Below are 27,102 nucleotides of genomic sequence, written 5' to 3' on the forward strand. Positions count from 1 at the left end.
GCAAGTATGTGTATGTGCAAACGCTTATTACTTTTGGTGAGGATTTGATCAAAGATGACCGAATGCCAGCTGTCATATAGTTATCGCCTGCTTTTAGCAAGGCGAGGCGATTGAGTTTTTGTCGATGTGTGTGTGTGTGTGTGTGTGTGTGTGTGTGTGTGTGTGTGTGTGTGTGTGTGTGTGTTTCCAATAGTCCTCGAAAAGTTTGAACGAATTTTCACCCCACCTTCAGAAAACAACATCCATGTGGATATGCAGAAGCCTGTTACTTTTGGTGAGGATTTAATCAAAGACGACCGACCGCCGACCGCCATATATTTTTTAATGTGGATTGGCTTTTTGTGAAAGGCAGTGACTGAAATTCGTAAAGTTGTGAATTTTCTTCAGACTGGTTTGTAGGTAACTTGTACCTTAGCCAACAACATATTTTGGAGGGCGATTAGCATTTGTGAGCATGCTTTTCTTTCATTTAATATGGATTGGCTTTTTGTGAAGCGCGATGACTGAAATCCGTAGAGTTTATCGGTAGCTTGTACCTTGGCCACAATATAATTATTTTTGCGGGCGATTAGCATTCTGCCCCCGAATGCTTTTCTTTCATTTTAAAACAGTAACCATGGAGACTTATTCGTATCTCATAAGTCTTATCGGATATCTTGCAACCGTGACATTAGTATTCAAGTTCTAGGTGTGACCCAGCTCCTTCAAGACGATTACGGCTTCCTCTTTTCAGTTACGTTATCAGCAGAAGGCTTTTGTTATCATCTCTTATCGAGTCTAGTGACTGAAAAGCTAATTTTTGTTCTTAGCATAGTGGCAGCTTTCATTATTCTTGCTACCGATTTTATTAGGCATAGTGGCGATTTCTTCTAGCAAAGTAGTTGAAGTGTACTGTAGTACTACTAATAGCAGATACAGCCCCAGACTCATCTGAACGAGTACCCGGTGGACTGTAGATTGAAGTTGCCCTTCTGCAGCTCACCACCATCCTGTTGGGAGTTACGGGTGGAGCTGAGGGGTGTTTATATAACCAGGTAGGTTCACCGGCGAGTTATATCAATGCCAACACACGAAGGCGTCCCTCTCTGGCACCTAACTATATTGTGCGTTGAAATAACACTGATAATTAGCTATGATGAAAGTGTGCACCATCCTTCACAGAAATTTTGGTTCTATATACCGGCTCAACAATGCATAGGGAACAACAGACTATTAATACTCATTTGTATGTAACGAACAGTTATTTTACGTTTATATTTACGGGATATCACTGACTGTTGTTGACTGACTGTTTTATTGGACATGAATTGAATAGTACTGTGAATTGATGACATGTTCCCTCCAATATTAAATATAATTTTACTTTATGTACAGCTTGTATTCCTCCAACCTGTAACAAATATTTGTTATATTTTAATGACTTAAATATGGATAAAATTTTGTTATACACACACACACACACACACACACACACACACACACACATATATATATATATATATATATAGTCCTCTCACAAAAGAATTTCATTAAGTTAAAAAATAATAATGTCAGCTTCTGGGTGGACAAACGAAGGCATTATTTCTAAGTAAAGGCAGTCTCATGACCCCGGGGATTATTTTCATTTTAGCCTCTTCTTGTGTGGAAGTGGATGTGTTAGAAAGCGTTAGGAGAAATACATTGAGTAATTTGGCCATGTAGAGAGGATTGAGACCAAGAGACTAACGAGGAGAGTGAATGCGAGTGAAGTGGAGAGGGGGAGAAGGAGGGGGAGGCCGAGGATTAGATGGAGGGATGGAGTGGAGAGGTATATGAGAGGCGGGTGTGAGCTGGGAGCAGGGCAGTGAAATGGCGTTGGACAGGGCGACATGGAAGCGATTTGTTTGTGGCCACTCCTTACGGGATTGAGGCGTCTGGCAATAGATAGATAGATGGTCTTCTTTTACACTCCAGAAGGTTTTGGGGATTTCGAAACACCTTTTCCTTAGCGATTTATTCTGTACGTATGACCACAGTATCGCTTCGTACGTTACTGATGCTGTTTAGGTAATTACAGGAACGATATAAATAAATCACAGTAAAATAAGATGTAACGTCACTAAAAATAAATCGCCAGGAAAGAGATGCTACAAGGTCTAGTCTCTCCTAGAATATAGTCGTGAGAAAGACACCATCAGATTACTAGAAATAATGTTAAAGTTTGCAATGGCAGGCATGGATCGGCGAGTTTTCTGGCCCTGGACGACGGTGACGGACGCCTATACAACGCCTCGGTGACGCTGGAGGGACGCCGACTGCTGGAGGTGGACGCCGAGAGGGGAGTACGGCTGGGGGGAGCGGCGACCCCCCTAGGCGAGAACGCGACACAGCAGGACATTTTTGAGGGTCTGTGCTTTGGATTGTTGATGATGATGATGGTTGGGGGAGAGGGTGGCAGTAATAGTAGTAATTGGGTGGTAGTGTTGGTTCTGTTGGGGATGGTGTATTATTATTATCGTTATTATTACAGTAGTAGTAGTAGTAGCAGCAGCAGTAGTAGTAGTAGTAGTAGTAGCAGCAGCAGTAGTAGTAATATTTGTAGTTGTAGTAGTAATAGTAGCAGCAGCAGTAGCAGTTGTTGTTGCAAAATGATGTGATTAATGTTTTGTTGCAGGATGTGACTTTCAGTACATCGTTATATGTTATTCTGCCACTCCACTCATATTTTGTTCATGTGACCTTGACGCTATTGGGCTATTGTTCCATGTAGTAGTGAGGCTGGAATAATGGCCAGAGAACTACGTAAACAGCAAACAGATGGACAATGCTTATCGCTAACAATAGAGGTGAAAGGTATTGTTGTGTTGCCATGTCGTAATGGATGCTTGGACTCTGTGTGTGTGTGTGTATGTGTGTGTGTGTGTGTGTGTGTGTGTGTGTGTGTGTGTGTGTGTGTGTGTGTGTGTGTCCTGTTAAGCTTCAGTGTGTGTTGACATGCCTTGCGCACAGGTTGGGTCAGTGCTCTGGAAACTTATGGGGAAATATGTTTCTCTCTCTCTCTCTCTCTCTCTCTCTCGCCCATTTCCCTGTGTCTCCAGACTTAATTCTCACCCTCGCCATCCCCAGACGACTTTATTCAACTTGGGGAAAAGCCTCTCGTGTGAAAGGTTGTACAGATCCCCTCACCCTAGACCAAGTAAGAATCGTCTGGAGTCAGCAAGAATTAAGCAACAAATACGCCATCGTAGTGAAGAGATCAACCATTTCACTGCGATGACAAGGTTAACTCGTATGATTGCTGCCTACAGACGATTTTATTCAGCTTAGAACACCCTCATAGGAAGCTCCCTAACACCTCTTCCTGAGCGATAAATTCTTAGATGAGGGTGGTTGATATTATTTTTTGCGTTATTTATGCAGAGTATGGCGATATTGGATGGATTTTTTATTTTTTTAACAGGAGAAGACAGCAAGGTGAAATATGCAAAATAAGTCGCTTAAGAAAAGATGTTAGGGAGCTTTCTCAACCGACGAGAATACGGGCCCTAATCTCCTGATCTTAAATAAAAAAAAATAAAAAATAAAAAATCTCCCAAGCTCAGTGAAATCGTCTGGAGATTGGAAGAATATAGTAAAAGGTGTATTAAATGTTGTAAATTAACTTGAACCAGATTTTCATCCTTCTCTTGCTTCTTCCCTGTACTCAGTGGCAGCAAGAGGATCGTATGTTAGCTACAGGCCATAGTCAGGGCACTTGTTCGTGGCTAGCGCCATATTCCAGTGTTAATCTATTGCTACAGCACGGCATTCAAGATGGGGAGATGGCAGTTTTAGGCCAAGTTAGAGTGAAAAGAGTATAGTGAGGTATGCTAGGGTGTTTTAATGAAGCCAGTACCAGTAACCTTTTATCGAGACTCCAGTGACGTGTTAATATTTTCCTGGATGCCGAAACGACGTGCCTAGATGACGTGTGCTGTGTTTAATTGACTTGTTGACATGGGTGCTTATATGACGTGGTGTTATGCGTTTAATTGACTTGCTGACGTGGGTGCCGTGATGACGTGGTGTTGTGTATGTAATTTACAATATGATACAGTGTGTTAATGACGTGTGTTTTGTTTCATTGAGGTGCTGTGACGACCTGGTGTTATATGTTCAGGCGACTGTTAATTACGTGTGTGTGTGTGTGTGTGTGTGTGTGTGTGTGTGTGTGTGTGTGTGTGTGTGTGTGCTTCTCATTTGTGGTGTTTTGTGTTCATGTGATGTGCAAGTGACGTGTATTCTTTAGCAGGATGCCCAGAGACGCATTTTAGTAATGTGTTGATGACCTGTTAGTGACGTGTATTCTCTTGCAGGGTGCCTAGACGATGTACGCGTGGGTGGGCTGAGTGTTCCTCTGCCCCCTGCCACCAACAGCACAGGGTGGGGGTCGGCGGAGGGGTGGCAGGGGGTTGCGGCAGGGTGCGGCACCCCCACTGCCTGCGACAACCACACCTGCACTCCTCCACTCACCTGCATAGACACCTGGCGCGCACATCGCTGCTCGTGAGTCATGCCTGCAAATATAACACACATACTTGTACATATGATAAACATACAAATATAATAAACATACAGATATAAGAAACATCCTTTAAAATTACTTACACTTAAATCATACATACAGATATATAATAATCATTCCTAAAGAATGCAGCAATAAATATACAAATACAGTAACAGCACAGATATAAATCAAACACATACCATATATATATATATATATATATATATATATATATATATATATATCTATCTATCTATCTGTCTGTCTGTCTGTCTGTCTGTCTGTCTCTCTCTCTCTCTCTATATATATATATATATATATGTACTTAGAAATATAATAATAAATAATAATATATGGCTAAAGCATACCAGTAGCCCTCTAACCCCGTCTTCCTGATAACAGTTTGTAATATTATTCTTGCTGCTGCGAGTTTATTTTGATCAGCTTAAGAGAAACTTCTCGAACTGGGGGGGGGGGGTTAGATGCAGCCTTTATTTTTCTTTTAATTATTTTTATTTTTTTTTAAAGATGAACAGAGGAAGGAAAAACAAATTAAGTACAAAAATAATCCATGCACCAGATTACTGTACAGGTGTCCTCCACTCTTAAAAAAAAAAAAAAATCAGCATCAGTTGGACCTGAACAGGTGTGGGTTGAAGTTTGGGGAGAAATTATTCCGTTTTTCTGACAGATACCTCCCGTGAAGCCTTTAAGAAATCGGTAGTAGGCTACGGTACACTGAATAGATGAATTAATAATCAGATAAATAAATCCGCTTAAAGCCAGTGATGTATACCTGCACCGTTGCGTCTTACGAGTTTAACTTAGTATTGACTTCTAACAATGAAGGAGTTGAGGAAGGTCATGTCCAAGGCCTCTGGTGTGAAAGGTCTCTCGTTAGTTGAATAAGAGCCGTCTGATGGTGGCAGTAATGATGGAATGTAATGCCCGTCCTCGGAGTGAAAGGGTTGTAATGAAGGATGGGCATTCTTAAGTCCTTCAGTCTGTTTATTTATTGATTTATTCCTGCTACCTCCAGACAATTTTAGTCAGCATAGGAGATATTTTTCTCTCTCGAGGACTTAATTATATCCTTCAGTATCTCCTTCACTACTAGGGTTCGGTCCTAAACTGAACAGTGTCGTAGGAGCAAGACTATAATGAAATGATAAGTTACCGGATCGAAGAAGTCAAGGAAAACGAAAAGCAGGAAGGAGGTATACTCTTGCAGTGTATTCACTTTTCACAAGCGATATCAACCCCGAAAACTAATGTATTCCCCATTTTAAACTAGAATTACACTGGATCAGGATTCACACTTTTCCACACCTGCCCACACCCTTTCACTCTAACTCCATTGCATATAACTAAACCCTTCCACACCAGCCCACACTCCCTCACTGTAACTCCAACTCTTATAACTGTTCCTTTCCACTCCTGCCCACACTTCCTCACTCTAACTTCATCGCATATAACTAAACCCTCTCACACCTGCCCACGCTCCCTCCATCACCTATAACTATACCCCAACCAAATCATAGTTATAGCTACAGACGATGGTGTTGGAGTGAGGGGGGTATGGGTAGGTATGGAAGGGCTTGAGTCCTGCTTGAGTGCAATGTTAATCAGGAATGGACATTTTTATATCATTATCCAGTCACAGGCAATGCATTCTTCATTAAATATTTTTCGGATATTTTAAATTCTTGGTTGTAAGTGCTGATAAAAAAGACTTTTATTTTTTTAGTATTGTCATTATTTGTCCGCTGTAATAATTCATAAGCTAAAAAAGTAAAAACTGTGTGCTTAGAGTAGTCGTAAAATATCTGATGCACATTATGATCGCTGAGGCATTCTTTCGCCAGAAGTCCGACAGGCGACAGGAGCCCTAAACGATGTAACGTAATATTTATCACGCCGACTTTAAGCGGATACTTCTGATTCTTTTTCAGTTAATGCAATACTACGCTCTTGTACTGCTATACTACTACATTACAGTACTTCACTACACTACTACAGTACACTACTTCAGTACCGCAAGTACACAACACTAATATACGACCACACTGGCGCCGTCGAGGAGCCTTCACGTTGTGGCACTGTGCACCCTGGGGGAGCAGCTGCGGCGTCCACCTGCGAGCCAAACCTCTTCATATTTCCCTGCGCTCTACTGTGAAAAGAACTCTTGTCCTACCCCGGTGATGCGTTGTCTACCATTAAGGGGCACTGGTTTCCCACACGGTGAACGTATACTGTGTTGTACCTGTACAACTGCCCCAAAGAAACGATTGCTAATCTGTGATCGACAGATCTACGCTGCCAGACAGACCAGGGTTAATCAACAACTACTACTACTTCTACAGTACACTACTACACAACACTACTGTGTAATGCTCTAATCTACACTACACTACACTGCCACACGACTACATTCTATTATTATACTGCACTACTGTAACACTTCACTGCATTACTACAGTGCTGTACTACACTGCACAACAGTACTACACATTATAGTCGACATAGTAATATTTATTAACGTTTTTATTTAGCTCAGGGAAATCCCGGCATGCAGACGCTTCTAAAACTGTCTAGAGAAACCTTCTCTGCGACAACACATTTTTGCATTAACTTGGCCCAGATTTTCGTTGTTTTAGTAGCGTAAATGACGTAGCCCAACAGCAGAACACGACAATACAGCCGCCATGCATACTTTCCCCAGTACGTCTTCGTGACTAGCATCATATTCTAATGTTAATCACTTGTTATAAATCAGCATTCAATATAGTGATGGCAAATTTAGGCCAGGGTAGTGAGGAGACTGTTATTAAAGCAAACTTCGGACAATTTTGCACCGTCAGTAAAAATCTTAAAGAGTCAAAAGATATACCGTCTGCATGTGTGTGAAAAAAGCGATAAGCCTTTCATTACTAGAGGTCTTTCACAAACTGAATGAAATCATCTGGAGATAGGACCAACAAAAATGGGCATCCTGAAAGGCCACGACATGAAAAAGCAGGTTTTGGGCAGAAAAGTAATAGACAGGAATATGCCAGTGCTAAAATATGATACAGTTGTCTAGGGGTGAAAAATCCAGCTAACCCCTGCCGCCCACACACACCACACGCTCCTCACTAAATCCACACACACTACACACTCCCTGCTAAACCAACACACATACACACGCCTCGTATGAGCAGTAGATTCTCTACACTCTCCTCATTTAATCCGTACACCCACTACACACTCCCTACTAAACCCACACAGCCTCTACACACTCCATACTAAACCCACACACCCACTACACACTCCCTACTTAACCCACACACCTCTACATACTCCCCACCTGACCCACACACCTTCTACACACTCTTCACTAAACCCATACACCCTCTACACACTCTTCATTAAACCCACACCCTCCGCACACTCCTCACTAACCCGCACACTCTCAACACACTCCTCACTAAACTAACACAGCCTCTGCACGCTCCTCACTAAGCCCATACACCCTCTACGCACTCCCTTTTGAACGCACACACCCTCTACACACTCCCTTTTAGGCCTACACGCCCCTCCACCACCCTGTGTGACTGATGTACAATATGAGGTGTGTGTGTGTAATCAGGTGTGGTCCGGGACGAGTGCTGGACAGTGGACGAGGAACGTGTAAGGACGATGATTTGTGTGGCTGGCGACCCTGCCTCAACGGGGGGTCCTGCATCAACACACATCACGGTAATGTATTGATTTTACATATTTTAAAATGTAATGTACTCTGACCTAATCTCCTATACAGAATCGATCCTAATTTAGCCTAACCTAGCCTAATCTAACCAAGTCCACTACAACCTAACCTAAGTAAGCCTAGTCAAATCTACTACAACCTAACCTAAGTAAGCCTAATCTAGCGGAACCCAACTTAGTCTACCATAGTGGTGTAGTAAACTGTTCCTAAAGCAACCTAACCTAACGTGGCCTACCATATAAACTAACCTAGTCTAATCTAATTCTGGTTCCCGCAGCAAGACACCAGGGTAACCTTGTTGAAGCTTAGATGAGTCACCCTGTTTAATAATTCTAATACCAATATATCCCATACTATAAAAACCTATTATTCCTGTTACTTGTCTTAGAGGCCTTTCCTTAATATGTACTTTCACCTTACACTTTGCCCAACTTAACTTTACCAAATCTTGCCTTACCTTACGTTACCTTACCTCTCCTTACTTTACCTCACCTTACCTTACCTTACCTTACCTCACCTTACCTTACTTTACTTTACCTTACCTAAACTTACCTTACCTTACCTCACCCTTCATAATCTTACCTTACCATACCTTACTTTAAAGTAACCTTACCTCATCTTATCTTACCTCACCTTACCTTACCTTACCATACCATACCTTACTTTACCGTACCTCACCTTACCTTACCTAACCTTACTTCACCTTACTTTACTTTACCTCACCTTACCTTACCTTACCCCACCTCACCTCACCTTACTTTGCCTTACCTTACCTTACCTTACCTTACCTTACCTTACCTTACCTTACCTTACCTCACTTCACTTTATCTTGTTGCCCTACTTAACTTTACTTTACCTTACCTTACCTCACTTTATCTTAGCTCACTTTACCTTAGCTCATTTCACCTTACCTCACTTTACCTTGCCTTACCTTACCTCTTCTCACATGACCATACCTTACCTTACCCAGCCTTACCATACATTACAGATTCTTGAAGCAGCTATCATTTATCAGTCCGAATTTGACGTTTTCTGTTAACCCCTCCCCCCAAAAAAAATATTATAAAGAATTTTGACAGTTCTCTGATTCCTGTCATTAATTTATTTATTTACTTATGTATTTATTGATTCATTTTCACATGAATAAGTAAACACTCCCACACAGCGATGAGCATGTTACTTCTTTGCAGCAGTTGGCAGAAGACTAAATATGAAGCCTCCTCCATACTGTAGTCCATGGAAGGCACACTCAAAGCCAGCTACAAGAGTGCTTAATGAGTTTTGTATTGTTTTGCCGAATAATTTCATAGTAAAAGTCGATTCCACGTGAGAGCAGTCAGTCTGATATGAATATAATATCGAAGTCAACCCAGAAAAAGTCGATTCGCAACAGTATCGGTGGAAAGAAACAAATTAAAATAAAATAACTCCGATGCAAATGAAAATCAGTTCAGAATGGTGCTAGTGCAAATTTTTCTTAACGTCGATTTAAAATGGTAGCGGTGCAGATAAAAATTAATTCAAGGTGATAAAGATATGTGAAGAAAAAAAATCAGAATTATACAGATGCAAATAAAGATAACATAATTTCAAAATGGTATCGGTACAAAGTAAGAAAAAGTCAGTTTAGGAAGGTACAGGCTCAAATACAAAATCAATAATTAAATGAGTAAAAGCCAGTCGATTGAGAATAATATGAGTGTGCGAGGAAATGAAGAAAAAGTCGATTCAGAATGGTACCAGCGAAAAATGGCAGCACCATTATGTTCTAATAAAATGTACTGTAAAAATATGACTTGCCGAGAACAGTGAGTGATGCTGAAGGCAGGATTTTTTTTTTTATTATTATTCTTTCCTGCCGTCTGTTTAGTGTGGCTTGAAAATGTGTGTGTGTGTGTGTGTGTGTGTGTGTGTGTGTTATACGTAATTGTATTTGAACAAGATTAACTGAAACGTAATGACTTTCGTCAAAAGGAATTTATGTAACGAGAGAGAGAGAGAGAGAGAGAGAGAGAGAGACTATTATAATTACTCTTACTTAATTACATTTTTACAGGACTGAATCAGGCTCCTCATATTCCGTTTAATGTTACTATTTTATCGTACATAGTTTGATATTTATTCACGTTTTTAGCACACACCTACTTACCTGGTTCAGAGTCAGCTGGCTTCATCAGATTTTCCAGCGTGGTATTCGTGCCTTTTTGTGTTGCATTTTTTTTTTGAAGTCTTGTCCATGTCTTCCCTCCTAGTGACACACTTCACATTATCATACTGTATATTTTTTTTTTCTACTTAGCGTTATTTGATCTTATATTCTGTTTTGTTCCAGTTGAGTCTTTTCAGCCAGTCTTCATTAGTCAAATCGCTTACTGCACTGTGTGTGTGTGTGTGTGTGTGTGTGTGTGTGTGTCGTAAACGCAACATAAATAAAGCAGAATAGATGCAAGCAAGCCACCAGTTCTTTACGATAATTTCTAAAACATGCGGTGATGAAACGACCTGTTTATCTTTTTCGCATCGACGCTGACTTGACTGTGTTGTGGGATGCAGGCTAATCACATCCAACAGTTGAAGGTGTTCCATAAATGGCCATCAGAAAACAGCGGCTTCCTGACAACTTAGCGCATTCAGGTTTAATCCATTTACCCCTGGGACGTCTTTTTAAATTTTATTCTTGGCGTATCTTCGTGGTTGTAATCTATGGGTAAACATTTCGAGCTGGAGGGTAAGATAGCTTTAATATTCCCCTCAGTCCAAGAGTCCAAAAAAAGTCACGTAGAGTCATAGGGTTAATAATTTGTAGGAGTTAATGTGTCCTGCCAGGCCCGAATACCCGTGTGTAATTTGACTGTAAGAGGTAATGGGTCTTGCAGTGCATGATACAAAGAGGTTATGAGTCCTGCACAGCCCTGATACTGTGATGGTATGTGTCCTGCAGGGCCCGATTGCTCGTGTGGTTAATAATTTGACTGTAAGAGGTAATGTGTCCTGCAGGGCCCGGGTACTCCTGCGTGTGTCCAGATGGGTTCAGCGGGCCACATTGCCATCTGCCGGAGGTCGGGGACACCTCACTCAAGATTTCACTGGGGGCACTTGTGGCCATCGTCGTCTGGTGCGCCTTCCTATTATGTAAGTCGTCAGTATAATTATGTGTGTTTTCGTCGTTGTGGCTAGCTTGCATTTGGCTGACATGAGCTGACGGTCTCTCTCTCTCTCTCTCTCTCTCTCTCTCTCTCTCTCAATAAACCTTCAGTATGTTTCTCTCTCGTGGCCTTTGTAGTCTAATGTGCCTTCGTAATTTACATATCTTCATTATCTCAGTATAATTTGTATCTCTCTCTAATTTGTGGTTCCAGTCGTATAGAAGGGTTGTTCTTATGTCTGGCTTTTATAATGTCCACTGTTTATTACTTGTTTATAAGAATCTTATCAACCCTGAATCCTTTATGTCAGTGTACTGTTTTGTAATATTCCTCTGATCTTTATCGAGTATTGCTTTCAGATCTTTCTCAATCAACACTTGTGTTAATGCGAGTATACTACAACCATTGTTTTATTGTTTCTAAGACACCGCCATTTAAATTCTGATTTTTGAAAATAGTTATTCATATTTTCAGCTCGTAACCTTATATGTTTCTACTCGCCAGGTTACCTTGTGTTGTCTCACCGAGAATTTGAATTTAGCACTAGATTATGGATAAAAAATATTTCACACTGATCAGCTTTAGTCAGATATAGCTGCAATATAGCAATCTTCAAGAGCATTAGTCGGGCCTTTTTTCCTTCAAAGGATTGTGTGAGGTTGGATCCAGAAACAAGGAAAGAAAAAGTACGAGAGTGAGACAACAGTTAACAGCATGCCCAGTGAAATGGCAAGACAGGATATAACTTAATCACAAAGTACAATATACTCATGCTTAACTAGATATATCAAACTGCGGACAGCGAAGTCGAGCCTTCAGTATGCCAGTGTGGCTGAAACTTAAAATACAAACAGTAACTTTGGATTTGGTCATAACACCCTTGTTTCGATTTTATACCCTTATTTTCAGTGTATTAAGATTTATTACTTTGGACTTTTTGTTTTTGTTTCATTGGCAGGTCTTAATGTACACACAGTTTTGGATTTCTTTTTAAGAATCAGTTTGAGCCATTGTACTCATTTTTGTGAGTACACTGTTATCTCAGTACAGTGTTTCAGTCATTAACCTTCTGTTATTCATAATATAAAATACATTTTATCATTTGTGCTTAGATCAGCTCAGTGTTATAATGGATAGTCACCTTTTCAATAAACTACATTTTTTTTTTATCTTACCACTTTCCTCCAGTACACTGCTGTATTATTTCTTGATATAACCACAGTGTTTTGTGGTTTCTCTTCTTATCACGTCATTGCAGTGTTTCTCAAAGAACGCGGTCACACTTGATATGAACATGCATCCACCATGATGAAGCATGAACCAGATAAGTGCAGCTGCACCAACAGACAACCCTGTGCCGAGATTCTTTTTGTCGATCTCGCGTTTCTGGCACGTTCATTCAGACCTTTATCCTAATACGACTTCCCCCCCTCCCCCCAGCAAATATCTGCTGTATTGTTGTCCAGACTCAGTATAATGTTTGAATGCTACTTAATACAGTACGGAACAATGTTATGGTTTTCTGATTTTAACTCATTGCCTCCTTTCCCCCAGATCTCAGTGACCTATGTTTAGTGTGCGGTGTGAAGTGTTGGTGTGCGCCTTATTATCCGAACACCAGAATATGAGGTTCTGACCTTAACATTATTCCCTCCTCTTCCCCACCCTTCTTTGGTCTGTGTATGGTGTGCATCGTGAAGTGTTGGTGTGCGCCTTCTTGCTCCATCAGCATCATAAGCGGTCTGGTGGTGTGCGTCGAGGTGAGGGTGCAGGGGTGAAGGAACCCACGGGCAAGGAACAGCCGCCATCACCTTGCACACACACACACAACCTCCTACACCTCCACTTACTGCACCTTCCCACCGCCAACGGACAGACACGGACGCTAACCAACCCCAACATTGCAAGTATGTCGTGTGATTCTTTGTGGTTTCAAGTTCATGTGTCTAGTGTATTTATGTCTGATAAAGTAGAATGTATGTTTGCTTAAAGTGTTTCTTTTGCGACTTAAAAATGTGCAATATGCCACATTTGAACCGGGGACAGCATTAGTCTGTGTGGAGGTCAGGCTTCTGTTTTTATTTAGACATCACAGTTAATTGGGGCAGGTAATGATTGGGAACTCCAGTCATTCATTAGCTGACCCTCCCAGGGGGCGGCACAGGCATGGCTCTGTCTCTGAGTTACTCAAATTAACCAGGAGAGCGTCACTCGTCTTAACGTACGCGAGCCAGTCCCATGCCTCACCACCAATGCAGCCTACACTGTCGTGCTGTAATACTCGATCTGTCATGTGAACATCGTGCTTAGAACCTCCAGATTATAAAGTATATAAAGAATATTGCATATGTCACAAGAATATGGTTAAAAAGTCAAGTAAATGATCACAAACACAAATGCGAATAATTTTTCACACACAACAGACCACGCCTCTCTCTCTCTCTCTCTCTCTCTCTCTCTCTCTCTCTCTCTCTCTCTCTCTCTCTCTCTCTCTCTCTCTCGGACAGTGTGGTTTTAGAAGCGAGGGGGCACCATCAACTGTTCTTTGCCTTCCTTCCCTCCTACCCCTAATCGTACCAGATTAATGGTGTACAGCTATATGAAATAAATATTCCTACGTAGTTTAATCATGCCATTTGGTGGTTCCGGCAAATACAGTAAACACATTTCTGTTTTTACTGCCACCAGCGCTGTCATGTGTACCGACTGCCACATCTCCGCTACACCGATGCAATCCCTGGTTCAAATGTGGTATATTGTACATCTTCTGGTTATCTCTGTAGTCTTTTCTCATTGTCTGTGTTGTAATGCTAATGGTACAGTACATGATTTCTGAGTGTACATACAAACATACTGTACATACATACATTTCGAAAGGCAAGGTAATATGCTGACATCGATCATCATTTTTTCACCTGGTGACTGTTTTCCAGGTTGCACATTGTCAGTGGTATTCGACTCTGGTTCCCTAACCCTGACGTCCCCTTCTCAGGACCTCAGTTCACACGCAGTGATCTTCCCATAAAAGCATTTCTTTTCACGTTTAGATATGTATGGTACTTCCCCCAGTTATTTTCCTACATTCACGTCACGTGTCCACACCACCTTATTCTATCGTTACTCATCCCTACACAAACATTTTCAGTACCCAAGAGTCCTCTTATATCTGCGCACGTCGTTGTGTCCTGTGTGTGGTATTGCACATCCATTTCACCATCTCATCTCACTATCCTGAAATCTACGTAAATCTTCATTTACTCTCCAGTTTCTCTGTGACAGAACATCACACTGGCAAACATGAAGGATATACACTACTCAAAACAATTAAGGGAACAAGATTTTGATTTGTGATATTTCCGAATCTATGCTTTGTTTGGGTTCAGAAATAGTGTTGTGAACTGAGCAGTGATTGAGGAACCGAATACATCTGTGTGAGTTGAGTTGTCCTTTCTGAGTATGTCAATAAAAATGAAAGATTCACCCTACCCCTATATAAAGAGTGAAAATTTCATTTTTCATTTCCACCATCCTGGGTGATGGGGACATTGTTATGACTAATAAATTGATGGCTTTCCTGAGAGAGACCGGACTGATCAGAGTGATGTGACTTTTTTACTGTGTGGTTATGGTTTTTATCAACGGTAAATATGTATATATTGTAATATTAATTAGGGTTGACAGTTGACATATTTTAAATAGTTCCTCCTCCCACCGATCTATTTCTAATATAGATGTCCCCTACATTAAGCCAAGTTCCTCGCCTGACAGTCACCAGCTGATGAGTGCAAGTGTGCAATATAGGAAGGTATTGGGCACTTGCAGTCGATGGTGGTCTGCTGGGCGAGGTTCTTCACTTTTTGTACAAATTATGTAAATACATTATACTATCTTGCTTAAGTTATTCTCATTAGGGACGACAGCTGACGTATATGGAAATGTTCCTGACTCGTCTGGTTCTCTTTCATATATTGATGTCCCCTATATTAGGTTGTGCCTCGACTGACAGTCACCAGGTGATGAGTGCAGGTATGTCATGTAGCAAGGCATTACATATCTGCAGTCGATGGTGTTCTGTTAGTCGAGGTATTTTTACCATTAGTGTAGGTCTAGCTATTTGTCTCTGTAGGATTTAGTATAGGTTAGGGATTTGTCTGTTAGGTGATTAGTTTTAGGGTCTTTAGATTAGTTTTCCTTTATAATATAAGGTATAAAAAATATAAAACCAAGAAAAAATTAAAAAAAATAAAAATACAAAAAAATAAATAAAATTAAAATTATTATATATATATGTACGTTTGCATGAAAGTGTGTCTGTATGTATGCATGGAAGTGTGTGTATGTGTGTGTGTGTATGTATGTATATATATATATGTTTGTATATATATGTATATATGTTTAAATGTATATATATATATATATATATATATATATATATATATATGGCCTTAATAACCAGGGGCTTCGGCCCCAATGGTTGATAGGCCGGGAAAAAAAAAAAAAAAAAAAAATGAGTAGAATTGGTCAAAATCAGCATCAACATGAGGTGTTTCTGGCTTTGGCCGATTTTGTTGTGTTTCCCTGTCATCACTGAGTGTGTGCGGCGGTATTTGTCCATAGTTGAGGCTGCTCGAGCATTACAGATGCTCGAGGAAGGACACACCCAAAGAAGGGTTGCCCAAGGCCTTGGAGTGTCTCCTAGCGTCATCAACCGGCTCTGGAGACGATACCAAGATGACGGGCTGTACACCAGAAGACCTGGGCAAGGTCTCAGACGCATGACATCCGCAAGACAAGACCACTACCTGCGAGTGCTGGCCACCCGGAATCGACAGAGTACTGCCCGGGCACTGCAACACGACTTCCAACGGGCGACTGGGGTCCGTGTCTCAAACCAGACTGTGCACAACCAGAGGACGGCTAGACGACCTGTTGTGGCCCCAGTTTTGACCCCAGCTCACCGAAGAGCACGTCTGGAGTTCGCCCGAGATCACGTACAGTGGCAGTTACTCCACTGGACCCCAGTACTGTTCTCAGATGAAAGCAGATTCAGTGTTTCGACCAACGACCGCCGTATCAGAGTGTGGAGACATGCTGGAGAGCGGTACCCACCGTGCAACATTGTGGAACATGACCGGTATGGTGGTGGTTCCGTCATGGTCTGGGGGGGCATATGCATTGAGGGACGCACAGACCTCGTTGTGGTCCTTCGTGTATGCAACATGTCAACTCTGAAACTGTCTCCCTCTGTCTGGATTTCCTACTGCCTCCAGTCTTTCAAACTCGGTGTGTCCAGGCATCTCAAAATGAACAGTTCTTGAACTTGACTCTCTTATCTTGTTTTTGTTACTGTTTTCTTGGAGGGAACAATTTACAGGCTCCTGGCCTTTTGTTCGTTCTTCCTTGCATAAAAAAAAAAAGTTCTGTATGTTGCTTCATGCATGTATTGAAGTATTATAAACTCTTTCAGTCATGTGACTTTTCATATTGAACGCTTGCTGTTAGGCAATTTTAATTAGCTCGGGGAGACCTTCCGTGGTGGAGGAGTTTAATGGAGAATGCTTATAACCCCTATACCTAGGCAACAGTCATGCTACTGTGGAAGACAGGAAGGAACCTGGGAGTTAGACGATTGACTCACCACACGCACACACTACATACACCCTAGCGAGATTCCATCAGTGGCATGACTTAGACTTAATGCTTACTTGCAATAGTACAAGAGCTGTGAGCAGGTGTAGTTAAATTGTAATTTAAAGATCAGTTTCTTTTCTTCTCTGTCTTTGATTTATTACTCGTCAATATGATGTACGATATTTTAAAAGTAAACACAGCTTGTCAATGCCTTTGTCTGACTTTAAGGAACTAACTCTGAATTTGGTAGTTATTTGCAAATCCAGTACTCGTATTTTTTAGCTACCATGAAAGGAGGCTAGTACTACTAATGCTGGTATTTTATAGAATTAAATTTATTAATATATTAAAGTACATCGAAATATCACAATTCCTTTAGCTCTTTTGTTTATATTTTCATTTTTTATGAAACTAAAGTGGTTCCTATTCTTTCAGCAATAATAATTTTGAGAGGTTGTTTTTATTAATACTTCTTAAAAGTAGCTAAGTAGCGTCTTCACCACTAGCCAAGTAACAGAAAACATAATGTAAAGCACACAAGTTTTATGCTTCCCTAGCAGTACGTAACACCCAGTCATTAGCCAAACATACAACAATTTAACTTCTAAAAGCCACGTAAAATCTTGGCCATTAATGATATATGAAACGCATTCCTTATGTAACCTTCAGTCACTGGCCAAATAATGAACTACAGCATTTATACCTAAAAGACTGTAAAATCTTGGCTGCGATTAGCCATAAAAGGAAACAACATTTATACATACCGGTACTCAAAAGTACCGTATGTGACATCTTTGCCATGAGTAAACTAGGCTATAGGTCAGACCAGCTCAGAAAGGCAATGCATAATGGTAAATGGCATTTGATTCCTGAGATTGGATTTAACTCAGTACTAGCTAAGGATGTCATTCCTTAAAATCGTATTCCATGAAGCGAAGCATGAATAGCTAAGCACAGTGCCTGCCAACCACAAACATTGGCTGTATAGTCTGGTGTAGTGGTTTATATTACTCACTGAAAATTACATGCATTTCTGGTTTTTCAACAGTATTCAGTTCGGTATATCTTTATTCTCTCTGAAAAAACAGATAATGAAGGTTCCTTGGTTTAACTGAGCAACGTGTTGTGGTCCGTGTCTCCTGCAGTGCTAAATATTCGTTCTGAAATTGCATTCCAAGCTAGGCATTATTTACGCACGCGACACAAGTACCTTATGCACGACCGCTGACAAACATTACACACCATCATAAGACTTTCAGACTGCCCCCTCTATTAATCATCTTGACTTAGATATGAGTGTAAAGTTGCTAACCTTGTATAGTGCATTAGGGAAGGAGCTGTAGCAATGTCTATATGTAACGTTTTTCTGTGAACCCAAAGGACTGTTTCACTGTAGAAGCTGAGCTTCAGCAAATTTGCGAAAAATCGTTCATCCCGTCATCTCAAAGTTACTGTCCCCTTATTGCCCAAAATTAGTACAGATTTTATTATGTACAACAAATATCCTCTTTACTAATGTGAAAGAAGTGATTGTAAACATTGACTAAACGAAGAATGTGAGAATTAATGGTTGTGGGCAGTTCCCACTAATGTCGACACCATGTGTGTATACCACATACAGTACATAGCCTACCTGTATAAAGTCAAACAGCCATTATACTTACACACCACCATCTGGCCCAGCTTACTCACTCTCAACACGTTCTCACTGCTTTCGGCCTTGGAGTATTTATTTTTTCCTCACGCACTTATTCTTTTAACTCTTTAATGGTTTTCAGTAAGGTAACAACACTTTTTCACACAGAATCAGGCTAGACAATGAACGAAATCGTAAATAAACAGGCAAAAAATATTTCAAATATTTCTTCCGTCCGTATCCGATATGCCGATACTGACAGCAAAAATCGGTATTAGTTCGGTATCAGCTAAATGCAAAAATCGGCGAGATATTGGTTCGCCGAATAGTATCGGTTTTACATATATATATATATATATATATATATATATATATATATATATATATATATTACAGTTGTCTGCAGGTAACATAATTAAAAAACCGTCCTCGTAGTCATGGGATTAATGATAGCAACGAGGAAAATTAGTTTCATTTTAACTGGTGACATGCTGTACATCTTACAATCTGTTGTTTTTAATTAGTAATTTGAGTTTATAGTACAGGAAATTAATCTGACCTTAAGGAAATACTGTCCATTATAAATTTGTTGGACAAGATATGTAGTAATGCAAAAAAAGAAAAATAGATATTTTCATTCGTAATTGTTTGTAAATGTTTGCAGTGACTGCAGCTGGAGGATTCATTAACAGTTTATTATATAACAGTAGTACAGTGAAGGTCAGATGGACTGATATCATCTATGTAGAGAGTGTGAACAAAATGCCTTTATTAAGTGGTAATCCTAATGGGAGTGTTACCTTACTCGATGATTGTTGAACTCGTGAAACCCTGTATACAGAGCAAAACTTCACAGAAGGCAAAATCACGTACAGCAAGATAATTGTGTTCGATATACACTACTGCATATAGTGAGGAAGATTGTGTGCGGCAATTAGGAATTATGAAGGCTGTCACATTCCACACCCCGTCATGCATCACACCTTAGTACCTTGGCCACCTTTGCTTGTTCAGCTTTTATACACATACAGACTTACGGTACCAACCCAGTCCATGTTTTCCCCACTATTCTAAATCCTCCCTTCCATTCCTAGCACGCCCTTATTTATGAAAATGTATCTCACTGTTGACACATTAAGGCATCTTCTCGTATATTAATGTCTGAAGTCTCTTTAACTTCCACTTAAGACCCTCTGCAGGTTCATAGGTAGGCATAATGTATCCTAAAATCGATTAGTCAGAAAGTCAAGGTCTGAAAGTCAACCCTTTTTTCTAACACCCCATTGCCCTGAACCAATATATACAAGTTCTGCACATCAAAATTACATATTCAGATAATACCAATACTCGTCTCATCCACCCACCCACCCCATCCACCATAGGTTTTGGACATCCTGTCTCAGTGACCAGACCATCTGTGGTTTGTTACTTTAAATTATAGGCCTCTGGTAAAGAGCAATTCCACTGATTTAGAAAACAACAAATCTCCCCCACCCTCCCCTCCTCTTCCATCCCACCAACACCCCACCATTCATCGCAGCATATCTCGGTAAATATGACATCTTTATTTAATGCTGTACTGTCGTAATAGATAATGCCACCTTATTAAGGAGTTAACTGCGATTTTTTAACAGCATCACTAAAATTGGTGTGGTACTGAACAGGTGAGAAGCTTAGCTGTCCCTCGCACCAGGCTTCGTCTTCCGAGTATGAATCCTTAATACTGCTCTCACCTCGACATTTCTCCCACATGCATTTGACAGTGAAGGTGGACTGGTGACTTTCTTATCATTTATTAACACCACCTTCACCTTCTTCTCCTCCTCTCTTCTCCCCTTCTTACACCCTCTCTTCCCCTTCTCCTCCTCCCTCTTCACTATCTTCTCCCTCCTTCCCCTCCACCCTCTTCTTCCATCTCAGCCACCCCTTTCAGCCTACGTCATCTTCCCTTCACCTTTCCCTCTACTTCCTCCCCCTTCCACCCTCTTCTCCCTCTTCCTGTCTCCACCCCTTCTCCCTCCTCTCCCTTCACACCTTCCCTCTGCCTTCACTCCCCACCACCTTCCCGCTGCCTCTCCCCCTTCTGGTTCCTTTTCTTCCTCCTTCCATCCCCACCGCCTCCCTTTGCCTCTTCCATCTCTCCACCGTATACCCTCTTCCCTCCCCTTCCACCTTCTTCCTTCCCCACCTCCAACCCCATCGCCCTACCCTTCCCTTTAATATTCGCCCAGCAGTATAATTAGGGACCTGGATGTATGGCTGACTGCTGCAGGTCGTATTCAAGGGGAAGATTGGGACTTAGAGAAAATTATCTTTTTAATGCAAGGAAGAAAGAACCATAGGCCAGGAGCCCGCAAACCGTTCCTTCCAAGAAAAAACAAAAACAATACAAAAGAGAGCCAAATTCAAGACCCGCTCATTTCGAGATGCTTGGACACACTGCGTTTGAAAGACTGGAAATCATAGGCAGTAGGAAATACAGGCAGAGGGAGACAGTTCCAGAGTTGACCTCTTGCATAAATGAATGACTGGGGGTAACGGTTAACTCTTGCATTAAAAACTGGACAGAAAAGGGATGAGAGTTTGTTGCTAGACGGGTGCAAAATGCCCGTCGTAGAGGTGGAGGCATGCAAGCAGACAGTTCAGAGGAGCAGTGACCATTGAAGCTGCGATAGAAAAGAGATAAATAAGCAGCAATGCGACGAAGAGACAGAGTTTGAAAGTAGCCAGTAAGAGAAGGAGAGTTAATGAGACGAAAAACCTTTGACTCCACCTTGCTGAGAAAAGCTGTATGTGAGAAGCCTCCCCACACGTGAGAGTTGTACTCTATAGAGGGACGAATAAAATCCCCATATAAAGTCAACAACCGTGCAGGGGTAAAGAAGGCACAGAGTCGGCTTAGCACACCTAATCTCATGGAGACAGATCTTACAAGTGAGGTAATATGTTCTTTCCAGGATAAATCTCAAGAGAATGAAACATAAAGATGATGCAGGATTGAGCTGGATGTTGTTAAAAATTAAAGGGCACTCCTGTGGAAGATTTTGTTGGGTTGATAGATGTAAGAACTGTTTTTGATGAATTAAACTCTACAAGCTTACTTCTACCTCAATCAGAGATATGAGCCAAGTCAGACATTAGGTGTGCCACTGCCTCGTCCCTTGTTTGTTAAAGTAACTGCTGAGATGGACACCGTGGGAAGCGAATGCTAAGGTGAAGGGTGGAGTCATCAGTGTATGAGTGGATAGGGTTAGATGTCCAGCTTAGAAGGCCATCGGTGATTAAAAGGAAGAGAGTTTGTGATGGGACGATTCCCTGAGGAGCACCAATATTAATAGCTCTTGGAGAAGAACGATGGGTGTCTACAACAACATCTGTAGAACGACCAGAAAGGAAGCTAATGATGAAGGCAAAGATAGAAGGATAGAATCCATAAGAGGGCAGTTTGGAAATAAAAGATTTATGCCAGACTCGATCGAAAGCCTTTGAGATGTCAAGTGCAATGGCAAAGTCCCGAAAGGACGACGACCAGGAGTCTGAAAGTTGGATGAGGATATGGCCAGTGGACCATCCCTGGCAGAAATCATATTGACGACAAGAAAGAAGATTGTGATAGGAAAGGTGTTTCAAAAATTTTTTAAAGAATAGACTCGAAAACTTTTTAAACACAGGATGATCAAGCAGTTGGGCGACAGTTAGAGGGCTGGGAATGGTCACCCTCCTTTGGGACTGGCTAAATGAGAACAAACTTCCATCAAGAAGGAAAGATGCAAGTTGATAAACAAAGACACAGGAATTTACCTGGGCAAGGTGTAAGCACAGAAGCACAGTTCATGAGGACAACAGGAGGGACTCCATCAGGCCCATGTGCTTTGTCAGTACTGAGGCCAGTGATTGCAGAAAATCTGTCAATTGAAGAAATTTCAGTGTCAGCCATAAGCAAATCAAAGAAGGGAAGTGATGGTGGAACAGCACCAAAATCGTCTAAGGTGGAATTGGTAGAGAAAGCCTGAGCAAAAAGTTCTGCTTTATCAGTAGAAGTAGCTACAGAGCCATCAGAGTGGAAAAGAGGAGGGAAGGATGATGAGGTAAAGGTGTTAGAAAGGTTTTTGACAAGGTGCCAAAAGGAGCGGGGGGAATTTGAGTCGGAGTTGAGAGCATTGAGTACAAATGAAATTACTTTGAGTGAAAAGGAGAGTTTGCATGATTCCCTGTAGAAATATAAAAGAGATGAGATTCGTGGGGAGTGGGTTGGTTCTTGTACCTTTTGTAGACCTTCTCCTCGTTGTGGACAGCATTAGAACAAGCATGATTAAACCAAGTTTGTTTTTGCATTAGTCACAGGATATGAGAAAGGAATGTATGCTTCCATGCCTGAGAGAATAACCTCCGTAATGCGCAAGGCACACTTAGATGGCTCTCGGCCGTGGAAGTTACAATAATTCCAGGGAAAATTAAAAAAGGTACTGTTTGAGGGCCTCCCAATCAGCAGCTCCCAAGTGCCACAACCAAAGGTCTTACTGGAGCGATTAGAACAGGTTAGGATAATAAGTTTGTGATCGGAGGAGCCTAACAGAGGAAAGATTAACAGAGTAAGCAGAAGAATTAGTTGTAATGATGAGGTCAGATATGTTGGATCTCTCTCCAAGGTGGTCAGGGATACGGTTAGGGTGCTGTACAAGTAGCTGTAGGTCATTAAGGATAGAAAAGACGTAGGTTTGTTCACCAGGTGGACAGAAGAGAGCCAAAGGTGGTGATGAATACTGTAATCTTGTAGAATGGAGATTTCAAAGGGGAACTTAATAGGAGATAGGCGAAGAATTTTACATAGTAGAATTAGGGGATAAGTAAACATCATAGGTATATTTAGTCAGAGAATGACAGTAGGCTAAAGTCGTAGCCAGAGAGTAGAGAATTCAGAAGATTCAAGTTCAGGAACACGAGAACAAGATATGTTGTTGCGTACATATACACAACAGCCACCTTTGACTTTGAAATGTGTAGAGAGAAAGTATGAGGATACAGAGAAGGGTTTGCTATTAGTCGTCTCAGACAGTTGAATCTTCATTAGGAAGAGGGTGAAATTTTGGGGAGAAGAGGTGGTGCTCAACATAGAGAAAGTTAGAGGAAAGGCCGCGAATGTTGCAGAAATGAAGATGTGAGTCAGACAGTGGTTCCAAGAAGCACGTTGTGTCGTCACCGGGAGAGGGCGGATGGTGAGGGCTTTGATGGTCCCCCCACCCCCCCGGGGTTTCCGAGGCTTGGTTATGCGATGCCATTTTTGGTTTAAATTTTGAATAGGAAGTGTAATGTGTAATGTGCATGTAGTTTGGTGTTGACAGTTAGAGAAACTTGTATTGGAGTGCTGGCCTACTGTCTGTGTTACTGAAACACTGATAAAATTCAGCAAAGGAGGTATGGTCAGGAGCTAGTCCCAAGGGCTGATGAAACTGGAGCTTCAGCTCTCCCTGTCATCAGCTTTCCATCCACCATGGGAGTACCATCCTGCCCAAATGGTGCCACAGTTTCTCTCTCTCTCTCTCTCTCTCTCTTAGCTGTTACTTGAAGATAATCCTCACTTTGTCAGGAAAACTTTAATATTTTAATCCAGCTAATTTGAAGTGATGGTGTTCAGCAGAGAGAGAAAGAGAGAGAGAGGCCAATATTCTACAGTAACACAATTGCCCTTCACTCTGGCAGACGTGGACGTGCTACAAGTGGACGCAGCATCAGTGAGCAGCAGCGTGGAGGGCCAGGACCGGTGCTGCAGCAGTCGCCAGCACCGGGGGTCGGGGTCGGGGTCTGGGGGACAACACGGGAGCGAGGACAAAGACAGAGACACCTGGGGCTGCGCTGACGACCTGAGGAACTACTGCTACGAGGGGGAAGGATCCTCACCGGGCTCCTTATCCTCATGTAAGATTACCCAGTTCAGTAGTTGGATTGGGATAAACATTAGTTGCCAAACCCTGCATGAGCTTCATGATCTTTCACATATTGAATCACACATTCCCACACTTTCTATGCTTCTCACGGAAACACTCCACAGACATTACATATTCTATAAATACTATATCCTAGCACTCGCCAGCTGACAGTGTGTTCACAAGGGTAGGGTACTTTAGATAATTCTATCTATGTATCTCTGTCTGTTGCCAGATGCCGTAATCCCATACGGGGTGGCAACAAACTAATCGCCTCCACGTCACCCTGTCCCCCGCCATTTCACTGTCCTGCTCCCAATTCACACACCCCTCTCTCATATACTCTCTCCACTCCATCCCTCCATCTCATCCTTGGCCTTCCCCTCCCTCTCTCCCCCTCCACCTCATTCACACACTCTCCTCGTCAGTCTCTCACTCTCGGTAATTACAACTACTAATTGGTACTGTATCCTGCACCATTTTAATGGAAACTGAAGTTCTTACAGTTTCATACGGATTACTTCTGTGATATGGTATACATTTAATCTACCCGTATTCATTAGTAGACAAATAATTGACCAGGATAAGCAGTTGAATCGGAGGGAAGAAACACGCCAGATTGTCTTTGGATAAGGTGAGTTTCATCATTGCTGATTCTCGGAGACTTATTTTGCTTACTAAACCATAAATGCTTTTACATGCTTTATACTGATTGTCTGTACAGATAAAAGAAATTATTATGAACGACGAAGTGCTGTGTAATCTCTTATGCCAATGCGAGTAGCCTACAGTACAGCATGGAATCAGCTGATGGTTTTTGAGTTTTCACCACATTTATGTGTTACTTTCATAACATTTTCAAATACCAAGTCGGCCTACACGTAAATAGAGGGGAAAATGGCGGCAGTAGTTGAAGGATAGGGGTATAATGCTTTTGCCCCTTTGTATTTCCTATATGAGTATTGTGTATGCTGCATTGTTTTCAAGGAAAGTATCAGAAATTACAGTTTCATATGGATGTTATTCTTTAATATCGTTACCCATATATTTGGATTACTGGTATTCCTTGCCAGCGTAAGTAACCATTCAAAAGCTCTGGACGAGTTGAGTAGGACTCGTATGATGTTGGACTCACCTGGTGTTATTTGTTTGGATTCTGCTTCTTTTTTCTTTTTTCTTTTTTTAATAATTTCACCATGTTCCATACACAGATTTTTAAATATTTTTGAAAACCATTTGTTATTGTATTTCCTTTGATTAAAATCATACAAGTGAAGCCAAATTCAGTTACTCCAGCCTCTGCCGTCGTTCGATATTTGCAGTGGAAGTGATCTGTGATTAATCGAAGACCGTAAAGTTACTTTGAATGTCATGAAAACGAAATAATTATAATGCACATGTAAAGAATGTATTATATTTTGCATTCATATGTTTTCCCACTGTAGGCTCAGCATTCATGAAGATAATCACATGCACTGTCCTGCTCAAAGCATTGATTGTACAGGGGAACGTAAAATGGTAACACAATCACCTAATTCACTGAATGACAAAAGCCTTGTGTCCTGATGAGGTCGCCAATTTTGTTGCAGACCTCTGACGAATGCAACAGATGTGAGATTATTACATGCACTGAGATAACACAACAGTAACAGCAATATAACATAAAAAAAATTACTTTATCTTTTATAACACAGAAAACACCTAACCTTACATACAAATAGAGCTACAAAGAAAACATTAAAACAAAAATGTTTTTGGTGCAATGGAATATACAGGCTTTTGTCATTCGATACCGGTACTGGGAACTTTAAATAAACATTCTTGGTTGACATAGACTCATTCAAAATAAATGTTACAATGGTACTTTGTTAGATAATTTATTACTGGAGAGTAGTTGATTGCTGCTTTACACAACAGATCAAAGGTGGCTTCACAAATTTCAGTAATGCATTTCATATGTTAATCGGAAGAGAGTTGGAGGAATATGCATTGTTTTCCACAATTACTCGATTGTATACACTCCTAACAAACCATAAAGGCCCACACAGGCATAAACTTGCACAGCATCATCATCACACGCACCAGCCTTCTGTAATGTTGGTTCAGGTCGAATGAGCAGTGCATGCCACGCTTATGTAACAAATGGCAACTGAATTGTTCTCAAACTACCCCTGTCTTCCTTCCCTGTGACAGGTCTGGAGAGCTGTAGTGGGAGCAGCAAGTTTCTTGGTGGGTTCCGCGAAGTGGCACACATGCTGGAGTCCTGACACACGCCCCCTCGGCCCCATTCCACCCCGCCTCGCCCCGATGTACAGCAGTCCACCTCGCCCCGCCCCAACCTACAGCAGTCCTCTCCAACTCGGCCAGACCTGCAGCAGTCCACCCCACCACCCCTCACCTCCCTCACCCCCTCCTCCACCCCACCCATCGCCATCCTCACTCCCTCCTCCTCCCCGCCCCACGCCTCTCCCTCCGCCAACCAGACTCTCAGG

The 27,102-nt window shown here is 41.5% G+C and overlaps 1 protein-coding gene across 1 annotated transcript in view; it reads left to right on the forward strand.

Moving 5' to 3' along the window:
• Positions 1-26,877, forward strand: part of LOC145399044 (putative neural-cadherin 2) — a 317,668-nt gene extending 290,791 nt beyond the window's left edge. Inside the window, exons 24-30 of the mRNA XM_080271782.1 lie at positions 2,213-2,385; positions 4,335-4,524; positions 8,154-8,263; positions 11,271-11,405; positions 13,120-13,326; positions 24,387-24,602; positions 26,804-26,877. Coding sequence (XP_080127908.1) covers positions 2,213-2,385; positions 4,335-4,524; positions 8,154-8,263; positions 11,271-11,405; positions 13,120-13,326; positions 24,387-24,602; positions 26,804-26,877 — 1,105 coding nt within the window. The remainder of the gene's footprint in view (positions 1-2,212; positions 2,386-4,334; positions 4,525-8,153; positions 8,264-11,270; positions 11,406-13,119; positions 13,327-24,386; positions 24,603-26,803) is intronic.
• Positions 26,878-27,102: the final 225 nt, after the last annotated feature.

Source organism: Coenobita brevimanus, chromosome 5 (genome assembly GCF_032717465.1).
Source record: "Coenobita brevimanus isolate Jiangsu-jjx chromosome 5, ASM3271746v2, whole genome shotgun sequence".
NCBI classification, from domain to species: domain Eukaryota; kingdom Metazoa; phylum Arthropoda; class Malacostraca; order Decapoda; family Coenobitidae; genus Coenobita; species Coenobita brevimanus.